This window comes from Chiroxiphia lanceolata, chromosome 23, assembly GCF_009829145.1.
Source record: "Chiroxiphia lanceolata isolate bChiLan1 chromosome 23, bChiLan1.pri, whole genome shotgun sequence".
NCBI classification, from domain to species: domain Eukaryota; kingdom Metazoa; phylum Chordata; class Aves; order Passeriformes; family Pipridae; genus Chiroxiphia; species Chiroxiphia lanceolata.
In genome coordinates this window covers 2,587,745-2,612,566 of record NC_045659.1, presented here as the reverse complement: position 1 = coordinate 2,612,566, position 24,822 = coordinate 2,587,745, and the positions used below count along the sequence as shown (strand labels likewise).

At 49.9% G+C, this 24,822-nt stretch overlaps 3 protein-coding genes across 5 annotated transcripts in view; all 3 read right to left on the bottom strand.

The window, feature by feature from the left end:
• Positions 1 to 1,115: 1,115 nt before the first annotated feature.
• On the bottom strand, positions 1,116 to 7,811 carry LOC116797851 (TLC domain-containing protein 5-like). Of its 2 annotated transcripts, none has more exons than XM_032709722.1 (3): positions 7,746 to 7,811; positions 4,761 to 4,960; positions 1,116 to 4,399 (listed from the first exon to the last, which is right to left on the bottom strand). In XM_032709722.1, exons 2-3 carry the CDS (start codon positions 4,957 to 4,959, stop codon positions 3,861 to 3,863), a joined length of 738 nt encoding a protein of 245 aa, XP_032565613.1. In that variant the 5' UTR covers position 4,960; positions 7,746 to 7,811; the 3' UTR covers positions 1,116 to 3,860. The 2 variants fall into 2 exon arrangements, with proteins under 2 accessions (XP_032565613.1, XP_032565612.1); XM_032709721.1 differs by lacking the exon at positions 7,746 to 7,811 and adding an exon at positions 6,834 to 6,937.
• A 3,241-nt stretch (positions 7,812 to 11,052) lies between these two features.
• LOC116797769 (TLC domain-containing protein 5-like) lies at positions 11,053 to 12,435 on the bottom strand. Its single transcript, XM_032709599.1, has 2 exons — positions 12,240 to 12,435; positions 11,053 to 11,591 (listed from the first exon to the last, which is right to left on the bottom strand). The coding sequence occupies exons 1-2, from the start codon at positions 12,433 to 12,435 to the stop codon at positions 11,053 to 11,055; spliced, it is 735 nt and encodes a 244-aa protein (XP_032565490.1).
• Positions 12,436 to 18,064: 5,629 nt separating this feature from the next.
• Positions 18,065 to 24,822, bottom strand: part of POU2F3 (POU class 2 homeobox 3) — a 41,634-nt gene continuing 34,876 nt past the window's right edge. Inside the window, exons 10-14 of one of the 2 annotated variants that reach the window (XM_032709536.1) lie at positions 24,388 to 24,524; positions 23,052 to 23,213; positions 21,500 to 21,566; positions 20,556 to 20,688; positions 18,065 to 19,259 (exon numbers count right to left, since the gene is read on the bottom strand). In XM_032709536.1, coding sequence (XP_032565427.1) covers positions 19,220 to 19,259; positions 20,556 to 20,688; positions 21,500 to 21,566; positions 23,052 to 23,213; positions 24,388 to 24,524 — 539 coding nt within the window. In that variant the 3' untranslated portion in view covers positions 18,065 to 19,219. The remainder of the gene's footprint in view (positions 19,260 to 20,555; positions 20,689 to 21,499; positions 21,567 to 23,051; positions 23,214 to 24,387; positions 24,525 to 24,822) is intronic. The other variant, XM_032709537.1, reaches the window with a different exon arrangement.

Sequence of the window (24,822 nt, the reverse complement as noted above, 5' to 3'; positions counted from 1 at the left end):
GGACAGGGCAGGACCCTCCTTCCCTTCTGGATTTATCCAGTGCCTCGCCCACAGAAATCCTGGGTGGTGCCCAGGTCTCTTAAGCATCACTGAAAGAAATGTTTTCCTCTCCTCTAATTTTGGGAGCAGCCCCTGAAGCAGAGATTTTAAAACAAGTGCACATCTTCCCCAGTGACCTGACGAAGCTGTTGTGTGTGTTGGTGGCTTTCCCGGGGCTCAGCTGCTGCACCAAGGGCAAAAGAAGTCCCTGATTCCTGCACAGCCCCCTGGCAGCTCCCATTTCCCTCAGCAGATCGGGACAGCCCTTCCCAGGGAGCTCTGGGGCACGAACACAACATGACACACACAGCTCCCAGCAGCTGCCCTGCCTGCAGTGCCTCCCTGGCCCTGAAAGGAGGCAGATCCCCAGCACAGGAGCAAAACCAGCCCAGCACAGACAGAGCAGCACCACTCAGAGCCCAGATTAAAGCTGCACCTCTGCACGGTGCTGACTTTGGCTCATCTCTACAGCTGCAAGTACCCCCCCCCCACAAGGCAATGTTAAATTAAATTAAACATTAAATAATGCTAAACACGCCCTCTTCCTAGCAGGCTTCCCAATGAAGCAATTCCTAGATAATATTTAGTTTATGAATGAGAAGAGCTCAGTGTGGAAACACAGTGGAACGTTGTCCCTTAGCATGGAAAACAAAGGAAACATTTTTGCTCTGCATTACAGGACCACACACAGAACCACTGAGGTTGGAAAAGACCTCCAAGATCATCAAGTCCACCCTCGATCAATCAAAGTCCTTGATCAACCACAGCCCAGAGCACTGAGTGCCACATCCAGTGGTTCCTTGGACACCTCCAGGGATGGGGATTCCACCACCTCCCTGGGCAGCCCTTTCCAGTGCCTGACAACCCTTTCCATGAAGAAATCCCTCCCGAAATTTTAACCTCAGACAACCTTGCAAAGAATGCTAACGTGCCCAAGAAGCAACAATGCTGAAAGCTGTACAAGCTGTTGTGAAAAAAAAAAGCATCCACTGATCATCCCTTTGCTCACTTACACTCATCCAAAATACACATTGCAACTGAGGAACAGCATCCGAAGAGAGAAAGGAAATTCCTCATATAATTAAATAATCTTTATTTTATAAAACATAATACAAAGCATCTACACCATTCACTGGTGGAACATTAGTTGCTATTACACAGTAATTCAAACACGAGTTATTATTCCACACTAGCTCTGCAGTTTCCTTTCCCAGTTTGCTCTAGCCACCATGGACCAGCCTGAGGACAGGACCCACCCTGTGCTCCACAGCTTGGGAGTTGTGTTTCTGGGTGTGTGAGTCCATGCTGGACACACTGTGAGGCCTTGCTCTGAGATGCTGTTGCAGCTCCACCTCATAAAGCTGTTCCTAATTGCCCTTTTGTTTCCTGGGGCCTTTGTTTAACTTCTAAAGCCATTGATGGACGTTCTCCTTCCAACCAAGTTCAAAGGAGGGGACCACTGAGCCACTGTAACTCAAAACATCTCCACACAAGGTGTGGTACCTGCACTCAGTGACACCCTCACTCACCTGGGCAGGTGTGGGATGTCCAGGTAACCACACACCCCAAACCTCAGAGCCCAGACCACCAGGGCTGCCCAGGAAGCTCTTCTTGGTGGGCAAGTCCACAGCTGCACTGAGCAACAAGCAGGCTGTTCTCACCTGCCTTTCTTCAGGCCTTGCTGCTGAAAGCCCCTTTCCCTGGTCAGGCTGGCTGCTGAACCTCCTCTGGCTCGGGATTTACTGCAATCCTTCCCAGGGAAAACCCACCAGGCATCCTTCCTTCAGCCTGGGGGGTCCACGTGAACCAGAAGCAGCACATCCTTAGTCCCTTTGGCTCCTACCTTTGCCAAACACCTCGGACTCCTGCTCCTGGGAGGCAAGCAGATGCTGGGAAGTGCCATGTTCAGGTGACAGAAGTGCTGCTGATGGGTCATAGTGAGAAGTGCTTGGCTCAAAGCAACAGCATTTTGCTTTTATGCAGCACAAACCACCCAGCATCCATCAAAGGTGGCTTGGTGTCAAATGGAAACCCCCCACGAGGTAGGTAATGCTGTCCCCACTCCAGAAAGTGGGTAAGCTGAGGCAAAAAGGCTCCTTGACGTGCTCAGGAGAGCTGGGAAAGAACCAGCAAGCCCCAACCAGCCCTTCTTGTCTCCCTTCAAGGCTCAGTAGTGCTGGATGAGTCAAGTTTCCTTTGCAGGACCAGCTCACCACTTGGCTCTGCTCATCTGAAGGGCTTTTCTTGGGCTCTTCAGGTCTTTGGCTGCTGCAGGGGAGGCTCAGGCCCTGAGCTGCTCTGGAGGCTCAAATGAAATGATCCTAATAATGACAGCAACAACAAAGGAACAGCTGAAGAATATGCAGTGGAACAAACAGCAGAAGCTGCCAACTGGGGACAATGTTTCCCTGCAAATGGGACCAGATAAGTAATGATTATTTTTTCTCCCAGTCAGGTTCACTTTTTTTTTTTAATTAAAAAAGGCCACATTCTGTGCCTCTCTGCTTCTTTAATTATTAAGCTGTAAAATAAGTCTCTCTGACCCTATAAATGCTCATTTTATAAAGTGACACAGATCCAACGAGGGAGACAAAGTGAATTCCAAGCCCAGAGGTCAAGGCATCAATTCAGATGAAGGAGAGCCAAGATCAGGTCTCTGGCTTGCACAAGGACAAATTTGGAGCTGGGCAGCAATTCCACCTCAGCCATTGGGTTTTTGGAGATGCATGTTGGCCACTCTTCAACCAGAAATCCCAGTTTGGATTTGGGTCAATAAGCCCAGCAGAGGGAATTTTGGTGTTCTGCAGACAATCAGCCAGAAAACCCCTTACTGGCAAGTCCTGGTGGGGCTTCTCACAACAGAGAGTCACTCAAGGAGCTAAAAGGAGTATTTGTAGGGGATGGCTGGAGTTTTAACAGTCAGGGATGAAGAGGGAAAAGTCATAAAAGCATTTCCCACCAGGGGCTGTGTCTTTGGGTGTATTCACAGAGCACCTAGTCCTGTAAGGCTCCAGTGCTGATTAGAGCTTCTGGACACTACAGAAAAATAAGTTATCAATATGTTAATAAATAAGTCATTAAAAGGAATTAGAAAGGGTAGGAAACAACAACCTACCTAAAATACTGATTTTTCTAGAGTCACACTCTAGCTCATCCACCAAAGCTGTTTCTCCCAAAGGGAACACTGGGATAATGAACTAAGTGCAGGTAACAACCATCACTCTGCATCGATGTAGCACCTCTCAAGGAAAAGTCTGAAAGTGCATAACACAGATGGATCAGCTCCATCACCCCCAAGTCACAGATGGGGAATTAGGCACAGAGTTAGAGTTATGTGACTTGCCCAAGGTCACACAGTGAGTTGGTGGAAGAGCCAGGAATTTGATGCAACACTAGAACATGCTTCTTCCTACCAGTAGGAACACTCTTAGCTGCCTACACTGTACAGGACACTGAACATGAAGACCTAGTGTTATCTCCTCCTCTCTTCTCCAAGGTTCTATCAGCGCTGAAGGAGTTTTCTACTCACACCACTATTTACACCCGCACTGCTGGACTAGTCAATGGTCAGTATATAAAATTAGCCCTTCCTTCCCTCGTGCCATCCAGCGTGTGCTCACCCAGCCCCTGCCAGGCCAAACACTGCAGCCCCAATGAATCCATGGCACAGCTCCACGGCTTTCAGTGGAGCCGAGCCAGGGATAAAACCCGGCTCCAGAACCGCTAACGTGAGCTGGCTCCTCTCCCCATTCCAGGCACGGTCCCCCCCCCTCCCCTGCCAGGCAGCGGGAACTCGAGGAATTCTCTCCTCAGCACCCCCCTCAGTGGGTTTTCAGGTGCCCGTTGGTTTTCAGGCAGCAGGCGCCGCTCCGGCGGCTCCTCCACGCCTGGTACTTCCTCATGCTCTTCCTCCTGGCGAAGCGGCAGATGCTGAGCATGAAGACCCAGGACACGGCGTACATGATGACCCCCCCCAGCTTGATGTACCAGCGGGGCCGGGGCGAGGCCAGCTCGCAGTACATCAGCCAGGCCCCCATCCCGATCCGCACGCCGGTGAACAGGACCACGAAGAGGAAATCCACCACGTCGCCCGTGAGGGTGTGGTAGGAGCCCGTCTCCTTGAGGAACCAGCGGGCCTGCAGCAGGGGGTTGGTGATCTCGCTGCCGAAGATCACGGCGTTGACGTCCGCCGCCGACTCGCCCAGGGCCAGCGAGGCTGCGATGCCCACGATGCTCACTAGGTGGTGGGCCAGCATCAGGGCACCCTCCGTCTGGAAGTACACGCACCAGCACAGGTCGAAGAGGAAGTAGCCCAAGCTAAGGCACAGCCCGTGCACCTGGAGGGTCGTGTTGGGTGATCCTGAAACGTGGAGACGTAAAGAACTTTAGGGCAGCGAGCGGGAGCTGAGACGAGGAAGGGGTGTTGGCTTGTGCTGGTCACAGCCCGGCCAGAGAAGCCCCCCCCAAGTCACAATGCCACGGTTGTCAGTCCGGCAGCTGCACACACGTAATGGCCACACGGGCGTGAGCAAACTGCAGCTGGGGAGGGCCAGCACACGAGGGAACGCAGTGCCAGGCTCCCCATTTCTCTAGAGCTTCCCATCACAAAGCAGCTCAGAGACCGCTGCAGTCACCGCTCCTCGAGCGGGCCGAGGTGGTGGGAGAGCCCCTCAGTGCCACCACCCACGGAGGGAGCTGGGACCAGAGTTTTCATCGCTCACCTGGGTGACTCAGTGGCCAGGGCCCATCGATAAAGCCAATGTAAGCAGAGAGACAGGTGGCAAGGATGCCATGGGTCAGGGTGACCAGCCTGCAGCTCCACTCGGAATTCCGGTGCCTGTAGCGGTGGCAGAACCACTTGTAGAGGGAAAACCAGCCCAGCAGACTGCAGGCCACCCTCAGGGGCAGGGGGAACAGCATCCTGTCAGGGGGACAGGGACACAGAACGGATCAGAAACACTCAGGGGACCAGAAGGTCTGTAAGTATCAAGGCAAGGTGAAAACCACTTTACTCTCCCCACTGCAGACTTCATTTCGTCTTTAATGGCACCAAGACCTCCAAACCTTTTTGATGCAGAAGAATTAGAATCTATGCCCATAAAGATTATTTTTCCAGAGGTATTTCTTTTACATGCCTTCCCTCACTCACTGTGCAATACAGAATCTCTCAAACAAGCAAAAAAACACACTGCCAGAACAAAATTACAGCGCACAGACAACTGTGGGTGCTGCTCTTGGTGCTAAAAGCCCCCCAGTTATTTAATAACCAAATATCTACACCTCATTCATATTTATAACAGCTTTCTGTGAAATACAAGATATGTCTCATCACTCCTGAGCACTCAGGGAAGTACATCAGAAGCAGCTGAGTCACGCTTTGGGATACAGGAGTTTCCAGTTGTGCAACAGCAGAAGCACCAGTGGTACCTGCTGCCCAACTCTGGCCTCACACCCAAACTCACACCAAAGAGACTTCACGTGATGAGGAGTCAGAGCTGCAAAGCCCAGCCTTCCTGTTTGGCCTGTTGAGGTACTCCCAGGAATGACTGGAGGCTGGGTAAACAAAACCATTATGTTTTAATGGGCCTTGGGAACACGGGAGATGAAATAAGGATGTGATTAACTGCTCTGAGCAGGAGTTTCCATTCGCATCCCTGGTACGTGAGCTCCAGAGTCAGGGCACATAGGGGAAGGAAGAATTCTGACGTGACAAAAGGGACTGACCAGCTGGAGAAGGCTGGTAAAAGGAAGAGGAACAAGCTTTTAAACATTTTGAGGTGTTCTCCACACCTACTCACGAAAAAGAGACTTCTCCATCCCCTGGAAGGAAAGAAGAGGGCTGTCGTCCAACTGCACATCAAAGCTCAACAGTTAATGGCTTTAAACTGACAGAGAGCAGGATTAGATGGGATATTAGGGAGAAATTCTTCCCCAGGAGGGTGGGGAGGCCCTGGCACAGGTTGCCCAGAGAAGCTGTGGCTGCCCCTGGATCCCTGGAAGTGTCCAAGGCCAGGTTGGATGGGGCTTGGAGCAACCTGGGCTAGTGGAAGGTGTCCCTGCCCATGGCAGGAATGAGATAATTTTTAAGATTCCTTCCAACCCAAACCATTCTGTTATTTGTCCTTAGCACATATAATACATATTGCACCTGTGCATTATGTCTGTGCCTGGATGCCAGACAGGCCAATATCATTTAAAACCCACCAATAATTATATAATAATAATAAATAACTATATATAAAAATATATAAAATAAATATAGAGATATATAGAAATATATCACATACAAAAATAATAATATCTAAATATGACACAATATCTAAATACAATAATATAATTAAAATATATATTATATATCTTTAGATATCTAATATTATTATATATATTATGTATATCATTATATGTATTATTACGTATATTTTTCTATGTAATATATATTATATTATTGTTTGTATCACCAGTAGCAACGTGGCCCCGAATGAAAGCAGGCTCTACAATAAACACACGCGCCTGAAAACCGGGTGCAGAACAGCCCGGAAGAGCTTAAAAATCAGACGGGAAAACCAGATGGGCACCTCCCGCAAAGCACCGTTATTTCCTTATTGCCTTTTTTTTTTTTTTTTTTTGGTAGTACAAGTAATAAAATGGAGGAGCCCAGAGACCGCAACACAGAGAGATCGAACCGCATCCCGGGGGCAGAGCCCAGCGCCGGCCCCATCCCGCATCCTGCCCTTTTCCCGCGGGATGCGGCCGCCCCCCATCCCCGCGCGCATCCCCGCGGGCTCCCGCCCCACCTTATTCCCTTGCCCGGCTCCTCCCGGGCCTGGCTCGGCTCCTCCCGGCTCCCCAAAGGTCCGGGAACAGGGTCCGGAGCCTTCCCTTCCCCGCACACCCACCGCCAGGGCCGCGGAGCCGCGGCCGCCCCCGCCGCGCAGGCAGAGGAAACGGCGGCGGCCGAGGGGCACCTGGCGGCGGGGAGGAGGGACCGCAGGGATGGAAGGGATGGAGCGGGGATGGCAGGACGGGAACCGCGATGGCAGGACGGGAACCGGGATGGCAGGACGGGAACCGGGATGGCAGGGCTGCAGAAGGGATGGCAGGGCTGCAGAAGGGATGGCAGGGCTGGAATAAGGATGGCAGGGCTGGAATAAGGATGGCAGGGCTGGAATAAGGATGGCAGGGCTGGAATAAGGATGGCAGGGCTGGAATAAGGATGGCAGGGCTGGAATAAGGATGGCAGGGCTGGAATAGGGATGGCAGGGCTGGAGGAGAGACAGCCAGATGGGAATAGGACCCTAGAGCCTTCATCATCCTCGTATCCCTGCTCCCAGAACAAAGTCGTGTTCCCACAGGGCACACAAAGCCTGTGGGCACAGAGAGTCTGTCCCACCCCCCGCCCACCCACTCCAATCACCTGGTGTGTGGCAGAGATAACCCCGGGGGTTATCTTCACACAAAGCACGCCGGGGATTTGCTTTACTCACACCCAGGCAGCGCCTGCTGGGAGCAGGCTCTTCTCCAGAACTCCTAAAGCTGTGTCACACCAGGTTCAAGGTTCTGTGCCCTGCAGGGTTTATCACCCAGCAGTGCAGCTTCAGCAGGCTGGGAGAGCACAGAGCCCTGCCCCAACATCCCCTCCATCCCCTGCTTAGGCAGCAGTTACAAAGCCCAGCAATTTCTTCTCACTGTTCCCATTCAGTGCTCACCATTCTCTGGCCTGCCTTCCACATCCACAGAGCAGCAAAATGCAGGACACCTCCTCCAACCAACACACTGGCTCCTGGCTGATGTTTCCAAACTGAAAGGGAGCAGGTTTAGAGATCAGGAAAAAATTCTTCCCTGGGAGGGTGGGGAGGCCCTGGCACAGGTTGCCCAGAGAAGCTGTGGCTGCCCCATCCCTGGGAGTGTCCAAGGCCAGGTTGGACAGGGCTTGGACCAACCTGGGCCAGTGGAAGGTGTCCCTGCCCATGGCAGGGGGTGGAACAAGATGATCTTTAAGGTCCTTTCCAACCCAAACCATTCTATGATTCTATGGATGTTGACTGAGCAGCCAGGAAGAAAAATAGACACGTTCACACAAGGCACAGATTTATGGATTTAATGCAGGAGGTAGAAATACAGAGAAACTGTGCATTTTTATTTCCTAGGTCATACAATGTGCAAATTTTGCATCGTGAGGTGCAAATTGGCGAGTTAAACCACCCCCCAGTGGATTGTACCAGAAGTGAGGTGCAGCTTATACACTAATTTTCCTGTTTGCTTTGTGCAGACTCAGCCATTTCAATGGGCTGCGTTGCACTGGCTCGTTTTGCCTGCAGATGAACAGAGTTCAGCAAAACAGCTCAGGGCAGGACACCTCTGCAAGCAGTTGTCTGCACTCTGCTGCCCCATTTAGTGCAGTTCCACCCTCTCCCAGCAGCACATTCTTTCCTCTTGCCTTCTGTACCTGTTCTAACCAGAGCTGGAGGGTCACAGTGTGTTAGCTTACAGCACTGGGAAACTCCTTGTCCACAGATAAACTGGGAATACACAGGAACTCCAAACACCCAGTGACAGGCCACGACCAAGGCTCACTTTTTGGGACTGTAAAAATCAAAAGGACATTTATCTGTCGAGGATATTTGACAGACAAAAACCAGACACCTGTATTAAGAATCACATTCTTTAAAATGCAAGTACACAAATCCAGTGGGATGCCGAGAGTGGAGCTAAATGGTTTTCTAGCATCACATCAGAGAATTTCAAATTAAAACTGTCCTTAGATGAGAAGTGGTCCATGACCACCTGAGGGCACTTACTTTGCTTCAAGTCCCAGGATGGCTGCTATCAGCTTTGGTTGCTTGCAAGCAAGGTGGGGGCACTGGGCTACTGTCCCACAGCTGAAGGAAAAGCATTTCCTTGTTGGAAGCCAAGCCCAGGCTCACCTCCACTCCAGACACCAGTCCTGGCCCAGCAGCTGCAGGTTCCCAGCTGGAAACAGTCACTCAGCAGTGACCTGGGACATCTCATGGCACCAAAGGTGTTCTCACACTTTCAACTGCTTCCTCAAAGGTAGTGCAGCCAAAACAGCCTGCAGACCAAACCTTCCAAAACAGTCATTGCCAGGATGAAACCCAGCAGTGAGGCATTGGTGCTGCAGAGCAAAAAAAAAAAGGCAACCATGGCCAGAATTTAAATTACCCCATGACCTTGTGTCCATCAGGAGCAAACACCTCAGTTCAATGGCCCGTTCTTAAGTTCCCTGCAGTACTGACTCATTGGTTATGGGTCCATTAGTCACAAATCTGAGCTTCACCTGCCCCTCACACCTCAAGCCTGACCTGCAGAGCACATGGCTCAGTCTGAGCTTGTCTCCTCACCAGCTCACTCCTTCCTGAGCTGCACGAACCAGTGGTGGTTTAAGTTCCCTCCAGCCTGTTTGCCTCACTTTCTTAACTTCAGTTGCCTCCTTAAGACCCAGAAAAAAAGAGCACTACAGCAACCATTTCTTTTAAAAAAGAGAACATAATTTTATTAGAAGTCTCATGACTCACAGGAGTTTTTGGAAGAGCACAGGGTCCATACCTCAGGCCCCCAGAGCCAGCCCAGCTGGAGGACAAAGCTCCTGCTTTCCTAAACAGTAACTTGCCTGGATTCACAGCTGCAGTGCTTCCAGTGGACTTGCCAAAAGTCAAGTTATTTCAGGTCATTTTTTTAATCTCTCCAAACACCTTATTCTAACCCCCAGCCAAGGCTGATTTCTGCCCTGAAAAACACCAAAATTAGTGAGATAAGAGGCAGGGAGGAGCTGCCTTCCTTCTGCAGCAGGACTGACACCTCACTCCAGCAACACCCACACAGGCAGTTCCAGGGGCTCTTCAGCTCCATGAAGAACCTCCCCTAAAATCTTGGAAAGCAGCAACCAGCCCTGCTAAGCCTGCAAGCAACACAAGGCCCTTTGTTTCTCAGCTCCAAGCCAGGCTTTTATAGGAGAGTAAATCTCAACTGCAGCCTTAAACAGAGGGAAATTCACATTACAACCCCAGGGGAAAATGTCAGAACACGACTCTGAGAGGTAAAGAAAACAAGAGAACTAGTCCATGCTCCAAGGCCTGCTGGTGTGGAGCAGATGTTACACTGAGACCTGTCTTGTCTTGACTGTCACCCCTGAAAATAGTCACGTATTTGACTCATTAGCCATGAATTCAGCTTTAGTGGCTTGTAAATGATCCAACCCCAGGACAGAAAGAGCATCCAGGGGGGCTCTTCCCTATCTTCTCTCACCCACAAAAAGCCTGATTATTGTTTTTAAGCAATCCAAGGCCAGGAGAACACACCTGCTTATGGAGTTTATTGGCATGAGTCTAATTCCTGACTCTTATTTGCAAGGGCCTGAGCCAGTCCCAGTGAAGTCACACTGCTCTAAGATCAGTATCTGCTTGAATGCCAACATTAAAAAAAAAAAAAAAGAAAAGGAAATGTATCATTAAAAACAACAAGGTAAAACCTTGCCTCACTTCAAGTACCATCACTCCACACACTCAAAGGACAACTCTCCTACACCCCTGAAAGCACTTCAGTCTGGTCCTGAGGCTTTCATTGAGTACTTAGGAAAGCACATTGTCCAAATCCAGGATTAAGGAGAGTGAGGCTCAGCAAGTCTTTGCCAGGTCACACCCCTACCCAGCCCCACTGGCAGGAAGGTTGGAGATTTTCCACGTTTGATTTTCTCTGCGCTCTAAAATAATTTTACCTCAGAAACAATGACAGAACACACAGACTGTGCCATTATTGGCTGCAGACTGAGCGGGTCTGGCGTTGCCACCCTCCTTGAGGCTGCACCATTGCTGCAGAAGTCAGGGAATCAGTGTCAGGCTCCTCGGATTTCCACTCAAATCCCTCTTTTCCCCAGCTTTTCCACGTTCCTCGCGCTGACCCATCTCCAGCGCCAGAGAGTCATTTTAGGAGCCCTTTTCACAGGAATAAGCTCCAGCAGCCAGGCCCCAAGGCCAGGGGATTGTCCTCCACAGCCCATCAGTGAGCAGCCACGTGCCCATTTGCTCTCACAGGTTCATTCCCACTCCTCAGGCGCTTCCAGGGCAGGTGTTTTTTCCCCATCTTCCTCCTGACGAAGCGGCAGATTTCAACCGTGAACCCCAGGGACACCACGTACATGGCCAGGCCCCCGGCCTTGAGGAGCCAGCTGGGGCTCGGGGACATCACCATGGCACACATGATCCAGGCTCCCCCCACGATCCTCAGTGCCAGGAAGAGGAGCACGAAGAGGGAGTCCACCAGCTCTCCCAGGAAGGTGTAGTACCGGCCCGTCTCCCGCAGGAACCAGCGGGTCTGGAGCAGGGGGTTGGTGATCTCGCTGACAAACACGACAGCGTTGACCTCTGTGGCAGATGTGCCCAGGCCCAGCACCAGCACCATGCCACAGATGCTCAGGGTGTGGTGGAACAGCATCAGGCCCCCCTCTGTCTGGAAATACAGGCACCAGCCCAGGTCAAAGATGAAGTAGCCCAAGGTCAGGGACAGCACGTGGGTCTGGAGAGGTGTGTTTGGTGAGCCTGAAATGAAAGGTGCACATGAAATAAGCCTGTTTAAGGTGTTCTTCTACAATACGGAGCAGTACAGGTTGTGAGGTGCCTCTTTCCTCCTTAGTTTCCAGCCTTATCCCATGGGCCACGTGCCAGGCTGGAAGCTGGGATGTCTGGTCCTGCTTTCCCTTCACACCCCGTCCTGCCACACTGCTGCTTTTCTCTTTTTCTCTCACAACCCTTTTAAAAAGCAGGGATGGAAAGTCAGACTTCCAGCAGCAGAACTATTTGAGATTTAATGATAGAAAACATCAAACAAAACGCTGCAGAGACAAATGTCAGAAGTTATTACACCCTTAAAGATGTGAAAGCACTTAGTCTGCTCTCAACATTGCTACATCTGATGCTGCAATAAACTCAAGCTGCCAAGCTGAACACTTTTAATGTAAACCAAAGAAAACAAAATAAAAAGAAAAAAAGAAAAAGGACAAAGAGATGAATAGTAAAAAGTGATAAGGGCGGGGGAATTCAACAAAATCCTCCCTCAAACACCCCAAAACCACCCATAAGAGGAGAGCAAAAGCAAAAGAGGGAGGGCAAAACCCCTTCCTCCACCTGTGACAGAACCACAGGTGAGCACAGGGCATGACAAGGCCATGGGGGAGACTCCAAACACACCTGCGTGGGTCAGAGGCCAGGGGCCGGCCAGGAGGGCGGTGTAACCCGAGAGGCAGGTGACAATGAGCCCGTGCAGGAGGGTGACCAGGCGGCAGCTCCACTCGGAGGAGCGGTGCCTGTTCCAGCGGCAGAGGCAGAGGTACAGACACAGCCAGGTGAGGAAGCTGCAGGTCACCTCCAGAGCGATGGGAACCATCCTGCTGGACACGGGGGGAGAGCGTCAGGAGGGCAGCAACACCCCCGGGTTCATCCCACCACCCACCTGGGTGTCCACCCCAGAACATTCATGGAAACCCCGGAGAGGGGAATACAACCAACCAACCAACCAAACCTCAAACACCAAAACGCGAGCAAAACAGCCCAACCCAGAGCCTTGTCCCCCTCCCCTGAGCACGGCGCTCTCCCGAGCCCCCCTTTAGCAGCAAATGGCCAAAACCACGGGCTCAGCCCTCCCGGTGCCAAAGCGCCTCTGCCTGGCCCCCCACCCTTCTCCCTCGGGCACCAGGACACCCGGAGGGACCAGACCCCATCCCAGCACAGGGCAGGAGTTCCCCGACAGCCCGGGAACCCCCGGTCCTTACCCCGGTCCGGGCGCTGCCGCCGCCCCGCCGGGACTGGCCCCACTCCGGCTCTGCTCGCCCGGGACCTGCAGCTCCGGGGCTGTCCGGGCTGGGAGGCGGGGCCGCCACACGCGGAGCCTTTTATCTGCCCTACCCTGCCCCGCCCTGCCCCGCCCTGCCCTGCCCCGCCCCGCCCCGGCCGGGCCCCCGCGGGCTCCCCGGAGGATGCTCCCCCTGCATCCCCGCTCGCTCTGCCCCTCTTTTACCCACCCCGGAGGCGAACAGGCTGCGAGCCCCGGGGCTGGGAGAGAGCCGAGCTGCCGGGCAGGGCGGGGAGGGAAGGGGGAACGGGGTGGGGGAAACGGGGACAAGCGTTTGGTACCTCCGGCCAGTCCCAGCCCTGCCGGCTGCTCTCCCGGAGAGCCCCCGGCCCTCACTTGGGCTGGATGTTTTCCTCTGTGATGGAGGAGGATAAAGCTGAGAATAAAGCCGGATCAGGCTGATGTCTCTTTTTTTTTTTTTTCCCTCTTAAGTGTCCCGGAGTCCTCTTTCGACTTTTGTACCAGTTTTGAGAACAGAGGCAGACAGGGAGCAACCTTTGTGTCGTCCTGATTGCGGGGAGGGGAGGCTGAGACGGGAGTGGGCGAGTTTGGGACAGCTCGGGGCCGAGCTGGGGAGTGGTGCTGGACGCACGATTAACAGAGAGATGTGACACAGAACACGCAGAACAGGATGAGTGAGTGAGGAGCTGAGCCCAGCAGAGGCAGGAGTGAGTAACCAGGGGAGGGCTCTGCTTCCTCCAAGCCCTCACAGCCAACTCACACGGTGTCATTTCTGTTTACTCAAGTTACTGTAAAAATTGAGGCTGTGTGTCCCAGACAAGCCAAACCTTCCCTACATCCAGGGCTCCACGCTGGGAGTGAAACCAACCCCTCAGAGCCCCCACCTGTGGTCACTGAGATCCACTGTATGTGCTGCACTCCAGAGGATGTTCCTCTGTGTCACACACTAAAATATTCTCCTGCTTGGATCATAGGCTATAGGTTGCTCTTATATTTGAGCTAAAACTTCCTGATTTTTGCCTCCTTCCCTGGCATTTTGGCCCCTGCTCTGAAGCAAACCCATGGGCTGTGCAGGTAGGGACCCCCAGCACAGAGAAAGGGGCTCCCACTGCAGCTCAGGCACCAGTCCCTGCTGGCTCTGTAAAGCTGAGCCTGAATTTAAGCTGAGCTGTTGTATTGGAGCATCAGGATCTCTGCTAATTCCCCCAACACAGTAAGGCCCAAGGGTGGGGGCATCAGGAACCATGAGAGCACTTCACAGGGTCATTTGGATACTTAGAAATGCTCCAAGTCTCCCTTCAGGCCTCGGGGAAACCTGGGAAGGAGCAGGAACAGAGCCCAGTTCTCCAGCTTGCACTCACTCTCCTCACAGGTGGAAAGCAGAGGCAGAAATAATTCAGTGAACAGTAAAAGAAATTAAATTGTTAATTTTCCAGCCCTCCCCATTCTTGCCTGAACTTGGGCACTGCTAAACATCATGGATGCCCCAGGTACCCCACCTCCTGCCTGGTCTGCACGTGGCTGAGAGCTCTGGGGTTGTTACAAAAAAAGCCACCCTTGACTTCAGTCATTACTGGGAGTGTAATTCCTGTGTGCACTCCAGTGTCTGCCAGCACAGAGGAAAGCTGGGAATATTTGTCCCTTTGATATTCTGAGGATGCCAGCTGGCTGAGAAGAGCAGGAACTCTACAGACAGACCGTAACTTCCAAACCCCAATTTGATTTTGGAGCTGGGGGGTCTGGCTTGTGAATGACCAGATCACACATAAAAACAAAAGATGAGTGGATTTGCACCCCTTATACTCACAAGTGATGGGGATGGGACCCCCAGAGGTGTTTTTAGGCAGGGACTCAGCTGAGAGTCGGCTCTTCACTCCCTCCTGGGGTTCAAGTCACTGATGCTCAAATCCCAGGGGTGGAGGAGCCCTTTTCCTTGGAGGAGAGTGGGGACAGAGAGCTTGGGGACTGCTCAGGCACAAAGAGCAGCTTTGGTGGCAGCTCAGGTTGCTCGAGAAGGTCACCTGAGTTCTGATAGCACATCTTGTGAGCACCTGCTCCCTTCATTGCTCAGCTGTGGCTGTGGGAGGGGACTCTCACTCCTGGAAAGCTGGAATTTCCTGCTCTGTTTATTTTGATGCTCCTGTGAGACTGGAAGCGTTCCTAGATGACAGGGGGATGAAGATATTTCTCTTCCAACTGGAGCTTTGTTTTTTTTTGGTTTTTTTTTTGTGAAGCAAACAAGCTGCTGGTGTTTGTTTTCCCATCCAGGCCCAGTCTATCAATAAATCCGGGAGATTTGTCATTGTGTTTATAAACTTCGTGGGGGAAGATCAACTCTCGGGGTATGTTTGCACAACACCTGGCACAGCTTGGCTTTGATCTCACAGCAATACTAATGTGCACACACCGTTATTCAGCACTTAATACATTGGCAATTTCCCTCCCAGCTTTCAGGAATAATGTTCCAAAATCTATGCAGTGCTGCCTTTTGGGGGGGGGGGGGGGGAGAAAATTACTCAGAGGAATTTGTGAAAATTTAATGGAATAGTCCTTGTCAGTTCAGAGCCAGATTTTATCTCAGTGTATCTTCTCTATGCTATAAGAACACATAAATATATATTATATATAATATATATGTAATATACATAATATATATTGTAAATAAATGCCTTAACAACTTTTATTTTTGGTCTCTTTTGATCAATAGCCTCACAAACCTCTGGGAGCCTTTACCAAGTGTTTAAACAAACTGAAGTCAGGAACCAAGTTACAGCTCAGCTACCAGGTACAGGATTAATGCAGGAATTACTGGGTAAAATTTGCAGGAAAAGGTTTTCAAGGCAATCAGAATGGGAACTTCTGAGCTTTTAAATAATTGCTTATGAGCTGTGAAATAACTGCAGATTTTCACAATAGAAACGAGCTGGAAAGTCGAGTTTTGCTGTTTCATAAATGCCTTCTATGAGGGCTGGCAGGAAAATCAGCTGGAATGCTGAGCATTCCTGAACTCTGCTGCTTGGCACAAACTGAGGGCTGGGAGAAGGAAAGGATTATCACCCCCACTGCCTGACAGGGATTAAGTCATTTGGCCAAGGTCACGCAGGAGGTAAAACCATCAAGGCAGAGCGTCCCAAAGGTGCAGGTCAGTGGTTTAAATTTGTTCTTCCTATCTGCTGATCTTTAAATGTTGATGTTTATAGGCAAAATTAATTAAAAAAAAGAAGTTAAAAGAGTACAATTATCTCAGCCACGTGCCATCCTGTGATCCAGTTGTTCCCATCATGTATTTATTTTAAGAAGGTCTATATTTTAGGAGGGAGAGGCTGGAGCAAGGCCCCTTTGTGCCACTTGAACATCTTTTTCGGATGGATCTGGCTTTGAATAAGGATTGGAAAATTATTGCTTAAAAAGCTGGCAGCTCCTTCAGGGGTCTTTATAATCACAGAGCCTCAGGCAGCCACTCCTCTTTTCCATCCCTGGCCAGGGCAGTTGGGTTAAAATCCAAGTCCCTTTGACTTTATTCATGGAGCTGCAGCCCACTCAGTGAACATTCCCATGGGAATTGCTTCTCAGCAGGAGAGGAGCTCTGGAAAAGGTTCTTTCCAACAACACCAAGAAACCACTGGCATGGTTTACTTATTAAATCAGATTTCTGCTGATTTGTTCACTCCTGCTTCTCCAACCCTCCACCACCTCAGCACAGACCCCTCAGTCTCACCCCAGTTTAACTCGTCCGCTGATGTGAAACAAACGAAAATTCATCAGGCAAAACACTTTAAAATATTGTATAAATATAGTATAGTTCTGAATTCACACCAGTGAAAACTCTGCCACGTTTAATTCCTGTCACTCTGGCTGCTGAAGACAGTTCTCCCTGTTAGAGACAGTCAGAACCTCCAGGAATCTCCCAAGAAAACCCACCCCCACACGTGCCCCAAACCTGTGACAGCCCAGCTTGGGAGCAATTACATCCCAATAATTCATTTCACCTTCCTAAACACAACTGGAAAAGCAACAGAGAACAAGGCTTGAAAATGAACCCTCCAAGCATGTAAGGAAATTTAATTAATGGCAGAAAGAAGGGCCATAGCAATCAGGAGAGGTGGATTAATACTACCCAGCTACAGTTCTGGCTTTCCCAACGTAAAATGTCATTTTTAATCCCAAGAGATTTTTTTTTTTGGAGAAAAAAAAAAGTTTCGTTTAATTTTAACATTTCCACTGAAAAACAGAGATGATGAAAGTGGTTTAGTTAGAGGTAAATGAGTACTGGGGGGAATGCAGGAAATAGAAATACAGTTTGTCCATTTTTTGTGTCAGAACATTTTTTTAAAAACTTGTTTTAGTACTGAAAAAAAAAAAATATATTTTTAAAGAAATGTTACCTGATATTTTCCAGCCCTCATTATTATCAGTGTCTGCTGCTATAGCAAAACCTCACTCAAAGCAACAAATTCTATGTACAACGTGCATGGAGGGCCCAACACTTTGTGTGAAAGCAGCTGATAAATTCTTTAAGGTCCACAGACCCCCTAATTCATCACACAGGACTGGATGAGTCGGAGAAGAAAGAAGGGATCAAATCCCCAGAAGTGACAAAGGATCATTTTTTACTTAAAAAAAAACCAAAAAACCCTCATATTTACCTAAAAAAAGCCATCAGAAAAAACAGTACTACTCAAAAATATCTATTTACAGTCTGTGACTCAGATACTCATTTACTTTTGTTCCACTGAATTAATGACTTGTACCCGTTTGTCCTGCCCAGGAATTCGTATGACTCAAGCCTACTTTTAAGAAAATTAAAGTTTTCCTTTAATTAATGATTAAATTAATGATTTTCCTGGTGATAGGCTGTGAAAGTGGATGTTTCCTAAGCTTTAGGAGCTCGTGGAATTCCGAACACACCAACCTCAAGGTTCCCACCTGAGCAATAACAACGTGTCCTCCCAGGAGCAGGAAAGCAGAGAACAGACTCAGGAAAGAGCAGAACACCTCAACTCCAAAAGAGGTTGGGTTTGGTATCAGGGAAAACCCAAAAGAATGAGTAAAAGGAAAAAAAAAAAATAAAAATAAAGCAAAAAGGGGAATGTCAAGACTCATCCTTGTCCCACCAAATCAACACAAATTGCTTTTAGGCAGAATTTCACCCGAGGTTTCCAACAGCATCTGGGAGCAATAACAAGACTTGGACACAAAATTTTGCAAAAGACAATTTTTTTTTTGTTTGTTTCATTTTCGGTTTTTTTTTTGTTTGTTTGTTTTTTAAAAGGAAAAAAATAAGAAGCCTCTAAAATAATTAATTAAAAAAAAAGGGGGAGGGGAGAAATAAAAAAAAAAGGGGGGGAAATGAAAAAAAAGGGGGAATGAAGAAAGGGGGGGAATAAAAAAAAGGAGGGGAATGAAAAAAAGGAGGGATAAAAAAAGGGGGATGAAAAAACGGGGATGAAAAAAAGGGGGGATAAAAAAAGGGGGGATGAAAAAAGAGGGATAAAAAAAGGGGGGATAAAAAGGGGGGATAAAAAAAAGGGGGGATAAAAAAAAGGGGGGATAAAAAAAGGGGGGATAAAAAAAGGGGGGATAAAAAAAGGGGGGATAAAAAAAGGGGGGATAAAAAAAGGGGGGATAAAAAAAGGGGGGATAAAAAAAGGGGGGATAAAAAAAAGGGGGGATAAAAAAAGGGGGGATAAAAAAAGGGGGGATAAAAAAAGGGGGGATAAAAAAAAGGGGGGATAAAAAAAAGGGGGATGAAAAATTAAAGGGGAGGGGAATGAAAAAAACAAAAAGCACCTTTGGAAAGAGCAGAATGGCTCAAAGCAAAGCAAGTTTGGAAGTGGATAAAGCACAGTTGGCCTTGGAAATCTATGGAAAAATCAAGGCTGACGTGTGGACACGGGGCTGTGGTGAAATGAACTGGGTCCCCTCGGCTCAGTTTGGGGTTCGTGGGGTGTGTGCGTGACAGCAACAGCAGGAGAGCCCCTCCTCGTGGGAGGGTTTAGGGGGAAGAAAGGAGAGTCCTGACACAAGAAATCCTTCCAGGTTAGAGCCCGCCAGGCAATCCCAGCGAGGATGCAGAGGCTTTGCAAGCAGAGGGCAGTGTGTGACATGCGGGCAGGGCTAAGCAAGGGCTCGGTCGTGGAGGGAACGTTCGTGGGGCTGGGAATCCTTGGGGAAAATCGGCTGCAGTTTGAGTCCCTGGAGAGCTCCGCTGCTCCAAGGGTTCCCTTGGACAAGGCCTTCGCGTGGCAGCACCTGGAAGGCACTGGAAGGCCGGATGTTGCCCCAGGAATTATTCCTAGAGGAGCTGGTCCGTGGCTCGGAGCCGGAGCTCCGTTGGCACGCGGTGGAAGGGGGGCTCTCAGTGGAGGTAGGTAGGTTGGTTCCATCGGTACCAGGATCTGTTTGCAACACAGGGAACAAGAGCTACAGTTGGTGAGGCTTCCCCCTTGAAATAAAAATCATTATCACTCCATTCATGACCTTGCTTCACTTGGCAGATGCTCCTACAGCAACCCCCTGACTTTCTAGGTAAGATCTTCATGATTCCACGTGCTACCTGGCTGTTGGACCTGCCCCGTGTAAAAGGAGGTCTGATCCATGGCTCAGATCCCACCCCCTGCTCCCTTTCCTTCCTCACACACCATCCCTGCTGTGATGGGGCAGAAGCTACAAGTGCAGAGAGCCCTGAGCAGCACAAGCATCCTCGGTGAATTAACCAGGAGGGCTCTGAGCCCGTGTCTGGCTCGATGCTTTTGCAGCATCGAAAGGCAGGACAGAGGGGGAAAAAAAAACAAAACAAAACTCTGTTCTGCCACTGTGAAAGAGTCACTCACAGCACAGGTCTCTGGGTGGCACTGCAGGAGAGAAAATTGGCTGTGGAGGGGGTTGTACAAGCAGAAACAGCAAAATAAGCCTTTCTCTGCTTCCTCCACGTAAAAGGTTAGGTTAGGACAGTCCTGGCCAGTTTATCTATTCAATTTGATTTATTTTTTCCCCTTTTTAACCAGCACAGCTTTTCAGGCAGAACTTGATTTGTTATTTGTTTTCAAGCAGAGAAAGAGCCATATCCCAACAATCATGGAATATCCTGAGTTGGCAGGGACCCACAAGGATCATCAGTCCAACCCCTGGCCCTGCACAGGACACCCCAACAATCCCACCCTGTGCCTGAAAGTGTTGTCCAAACCCTCCTGGAGCTCTGGCAGCCTTGGGGCTGTGCCCACTGCCCTGGGGAGCCTGGGCAGTGCCCAACCACCCTCTGGGGGAAGAACCTTTTCCTGAGATCCCACCTGACACAGCTCCAGCCCTTCCCTGGGGTCCTGTCCCTGCTCACCCAGAGCAGAGATCGGAGCTGCCCCTTGGCAGGAGCTGCAGCCCCCTGAGCTCTGCCCTCAGTCTCCTCTTTTCCAGGCTGAACAAGCCAAGTGCCCTCAGCCACTCCTCACATGACCCCTCCAGACCCTTCACCATCTTCACAGCCTCCTTTGGACACTCCCTAACAGCTTTATATCTTTCTTATTTTGTGGCTGCCAAGACACTCAGGGTTAGAGATGAAGCTTCACATCAGGACGTGCCCCCACGTAGCTCCAGCTGCTGGAGTCTCCAAGGGCTTGCACGTTCCTCCCTGAGATCCCACTGCTTCCCTCCCCAGCCTCCCAGTGCCCTGGTGAGCTGTGGGGTCCCCTCTGCCTTACCCTGAAGAGTTGAAACCAGAAGAGTTCATGGCAGCTTTGGAGTTGCTCTGGGCTGTGCCGGGGCTGCTGGCATGGAGGGCACTGCCAGGGGACGAGGGCCTGCTGGAGTTCCCTGGGGAACACGATGATGTTACTGTGTGTGAGAAAGCACAGTGAGACTGGGCTCTCCTCCTCCTGCCCAGGGCAGCCCAAGCCCAAACATTCCCATCATATCCTGTCCCCATCCTGCTGTCCCCTCTGATTCCCTGCCTGCCCTGCAGGGGCTGTGCCCCAGCCATGGGGAAAGTGGGGGACCCCAGGACTGCTCCCTGGGGCCCTTGGTTTCCATTCCTATTTCTACTCTTATTCCAATTCCTATTCCTATTTCTACTTTTATTCCTATTTCTATTGCTATTTCTATTTCTGCTCTTATTCCTATTTCTATTCCTATTTCTACTTTTATTCCTATTTCTATTGCTATTTCTATTTCTGCTCTTATTCCTATTTCTATTCCTATTTCTACTTTTATTCCTATTTCTATTGCTATTTCTATTTCTGCTCTTATTCCTATTTCTATTCCTATTTCTACTCTTATTCCTATTCCTATTTCTACTCCTATTTCCCCCCCTACTCCTATTTCTCACCTCTCAAAGTTGATCTGACACTCTGACCCACTCCCAGGCACTCCCCTTGCTTGGCTCCTGTGTGTGTCCGGCTCCCAAACCTAAACACCCCACTAAAATTTGCCCAGGATTATCCTGGGAATGTCTTTATCCCAGCCAAGAGAAAGACTCAGCTGTTCTTGTCCCAGGCACGACAGTTACATGGGGACACTTTCCCTGGCCAAACCCAAGGGTCTTATGAAGAGTATCCTGCAAATGTGCCCCCAAAATCAAGTAGTCAGGGAGGAAAGGCAGAGGGAGGAGGGAAGGAAGGCAGAGTGGGGCAGGATTCCCAAGGCTTACCAGTCCCAGGCATGGTGCTGTGCACTGGATTGACAGAGAGGGGCCCCAAGGACCCTGAGGTAGAGACCTGGGGAGAGACAGAAGCAAACAGCATTTGGCACTGAGTGTATAAATCCCATAATGCCACCCCTTTCTCATTCCCTTTGGAGTGTGCTGGCTCCCAGGCTCACTTATCACCTACATCACGGATATTTCTATTCCCACTCCGGTGCAGAAGCACCATTCCCATACTCAGGGCCACGAAAAGAAACCAGAATTAGTTTTACACGTTGCTGGCACCCTCTCCATCCATCTGAACTCATGGAAAAGCCTGAAATGATCCAAAGCAAGCCAAATTCTCTGGAAGTCCCAAGATCCCGTTGCAGGAGCCGCTGCCCTTTGGATGTTCTGCCTGAAACTTCCCAGCTCCCTCTGGTCCTGGGCACAAATAATCCCATGTCCTTGAGGGAGTCGTGGATGGGTGGGAATTCTCAGGTGACAGGAATTTGGGAGCTGCAATCCCAGCAGGCCTGGGGCACTTGTTGCTCAGTTTGATACTGGAGGCAGCTCAGGGTGGCTGATGAGCAGAGGGCTCATCCCAGGGAAACAGGGAAATTATTCACCCCCCCTGCAGCTTTGAGAATCCACGGCTTGCAAGCAGCTCTTTGTGCGTGTGAGCTCAGCCCAAACGTGTTGTGCAACAAGTGGCCAAACTCCTTGTGATGCTTTCCTGCCTTCCGAGGGATAATTCCAAAGCCCAGAAGATTTCAGGATAAAAGCGTCGCCGGTGAACACAGACTCTCCCTCCCACTCCCAGCACTCACGGCGCTGCAGGGAGGTTCCTGCCACTTTTAAATGTCAAAGCAACCAAGCAACCACTAAATTCACCAGCAGAAATGCAACAGTAGCTCGTTATCCACTGACAGTGGATCACAAGGACACAGCTTTCAAACAGCTCTCACAACATTTTCCTCGTCTTTTCCCCATCCTCCCTGGCAGTGAAAATACACTTGCCAGAATGTGAATGTACCACATGAGAGAAGGACAATCAGCACTAATTAAGTGTATTCCGTGTTCCTGCACAGATGTAAACCAACAGACTGAGGTAGAAACAGTTACCATTATGCTTCAGAGTTAACAACTAAATTGATAGGAGTGGATGTAATTCCCAAACTCTGGAATGCTGATATCTCCTCCATTAACTTTGGAAAGGTTTTCCTTACCGGTCTCAGGGGGGAAAGCTTTGGGATAGCATTCCTATTTAAATAAGTGATCCTACAATTAAACTAAACTGTTCCTTCTGGGAAACTTGCATTTTCTTTCTACTGTCTTCAATAATAGAATAAAAAAAATAAATGTTCTGACTGAGATTCCACTTGAGTTGGGATGCTGATTACATGCCCAATCCATGGCTATCCCAGGACACTGCTGCAGGTGCAGCTTCCCACTGGACTGTGGGGTCAGGGAATACAAGGAAATGTCCTTTTCCTGCAAACCCTTCTGCCTCCCCACACCCTTTTTCCCCTTCTTGTCAGGGATGGCCCACAGAACTCCTTAATCCCCCGTGTCTCACCAGTCTGGAGTTGTAGATGGGTGATTTGATGGGGGATGGCATCGGGCAGCTGATCCGCTTTTCCTTCTGGCGCCGGTTGCAGAACCAGACCCGAACCACCTCCTTTTCCATGGAGAGCTGCTCTGCTATCAAGGATATCTCCTCTGAACTGGGCTTGGGGTTCTGCTGAGAGAGGCAGGAGGTTAAAGCAAGCCCCAGAGAGCTGCACCTTAGAGCATCGGTGCCTGGTGCTGGCAGGGCAAGGGTGGGGTTGGCTGCGAGCTGGGGAGGGGACAAAACCTGCTCCTAAGACAAAGGGTAAATATTTGAGAGGGAGAGATCATGTTCTGTGAACCAGGTTCCACAGCAAGTCTCAAGGAATCAGCGTGGGATGAGTCACCTGTCCCTGGTACTGCACAAAGCCCCCCACTCTTCAAACAGCCCCTAAACCATTGCTGGGGGGCACCTGGAGCCTGGTGGTCTTGTCAGCCACCTCTCAGGTTGTGCACCCGCCTGCACCACCTCAGCAAAGCCACTGCTTCCCTTCCCTCCTCCATCCCTCGTTTACAAAGGGAAATAACAGCAACTCATTTATTTCCTGGTGCGTTTTGACAGCAGTTTTAGCTCTGCGGGGGTTTGATCCGAGTTGGAGACTTGAGGGTCAAAAAAAACCCCCGGCTCAGAGGTGCCAAGGCAACGTTCCCATTTCAAAGGACGCCTTCTACCAGCTGAAAATGAGGTGCCAAAATGATCTGAGGGTGGCTGAGCAAATTTTGATATGAGGGAGAAGCCAAAAAAAACCCCCCAAAACAAACCACAAGGGCTCATCAGAAACAGTTTTGATGAGAAATTTTCAATGCACAATTTAGTCCCGCTGATTAAAGCTCTGTTTGCTTTCTGCAGTGATTTTTCCTTGAAATTCTTGATGCTGAAAAAGCAGAAGGCTCCACTTCTGGATGGTTTCAGCAGCAATATTTGAGGCAACCGTGGTCTTACAACAGCTGCCTAATGGGGCATCGTGGCCCCCGAGCTCCTGTGACACAAACCTGCAGCTCAAAAAGAGAAGAGGTGGGTGCAGGACATCAGCTTTGGCTCAGTGGGTGATAACAGGGAAAACGTGGTGATAAAATTGTAATTCCCTTAAAACAACATTTCCCAAGGAGACAACAGGGAATTTCTCTGGTTTTAACACTTTCCCTGTTAACCCCTTCGGGCATTTTCTAACCTGCTTTCACAACAAACCAAAAGAGATGTCTAATTTTTATTCTTTTTTTTAAAGAGGATTCGGTGCTGCCACGTCCTAGAAAACACTGAACTCAGAGAGAGTTCACAACACACGGGAAGATTTCGCCCTCACATCTTGGAATCTCTTCTCCAGCGTGGAGCGAATGTTGGTCTCGATGCTGGTTCTCTTCTTCCTTTTCCGCCCAAACATCTCATTCACTGAGGGGTAGGAGTTGGGGGTGCTCATGGAAGAGTCCAAAGGAGCAGATTCTGGGGAGAAAGGGAGAGAAAAAAAGAGATATTCAAGGAGATGATGAGTTATTTTCCTCCCTAGATCCTTTCAGTGCACTGAGGCACCTCCTACGGCACATAAAGTTTTCCTGCAGTGTAGATCCTTCCTCTGATGAGGATCAGAATTGCTCCAAGGGCCCCAAATCCATCAATGAGCTTGTCCAAATCAGGGAAGAAAGAGGAGTGCTAATATTTTAATCCACACACTGTTTTTCCTTTGTCCAGCCTGTTTTCCAGCCTGCCCTGATGGGGATTTTCCAGTGGTTTAATTTCACAC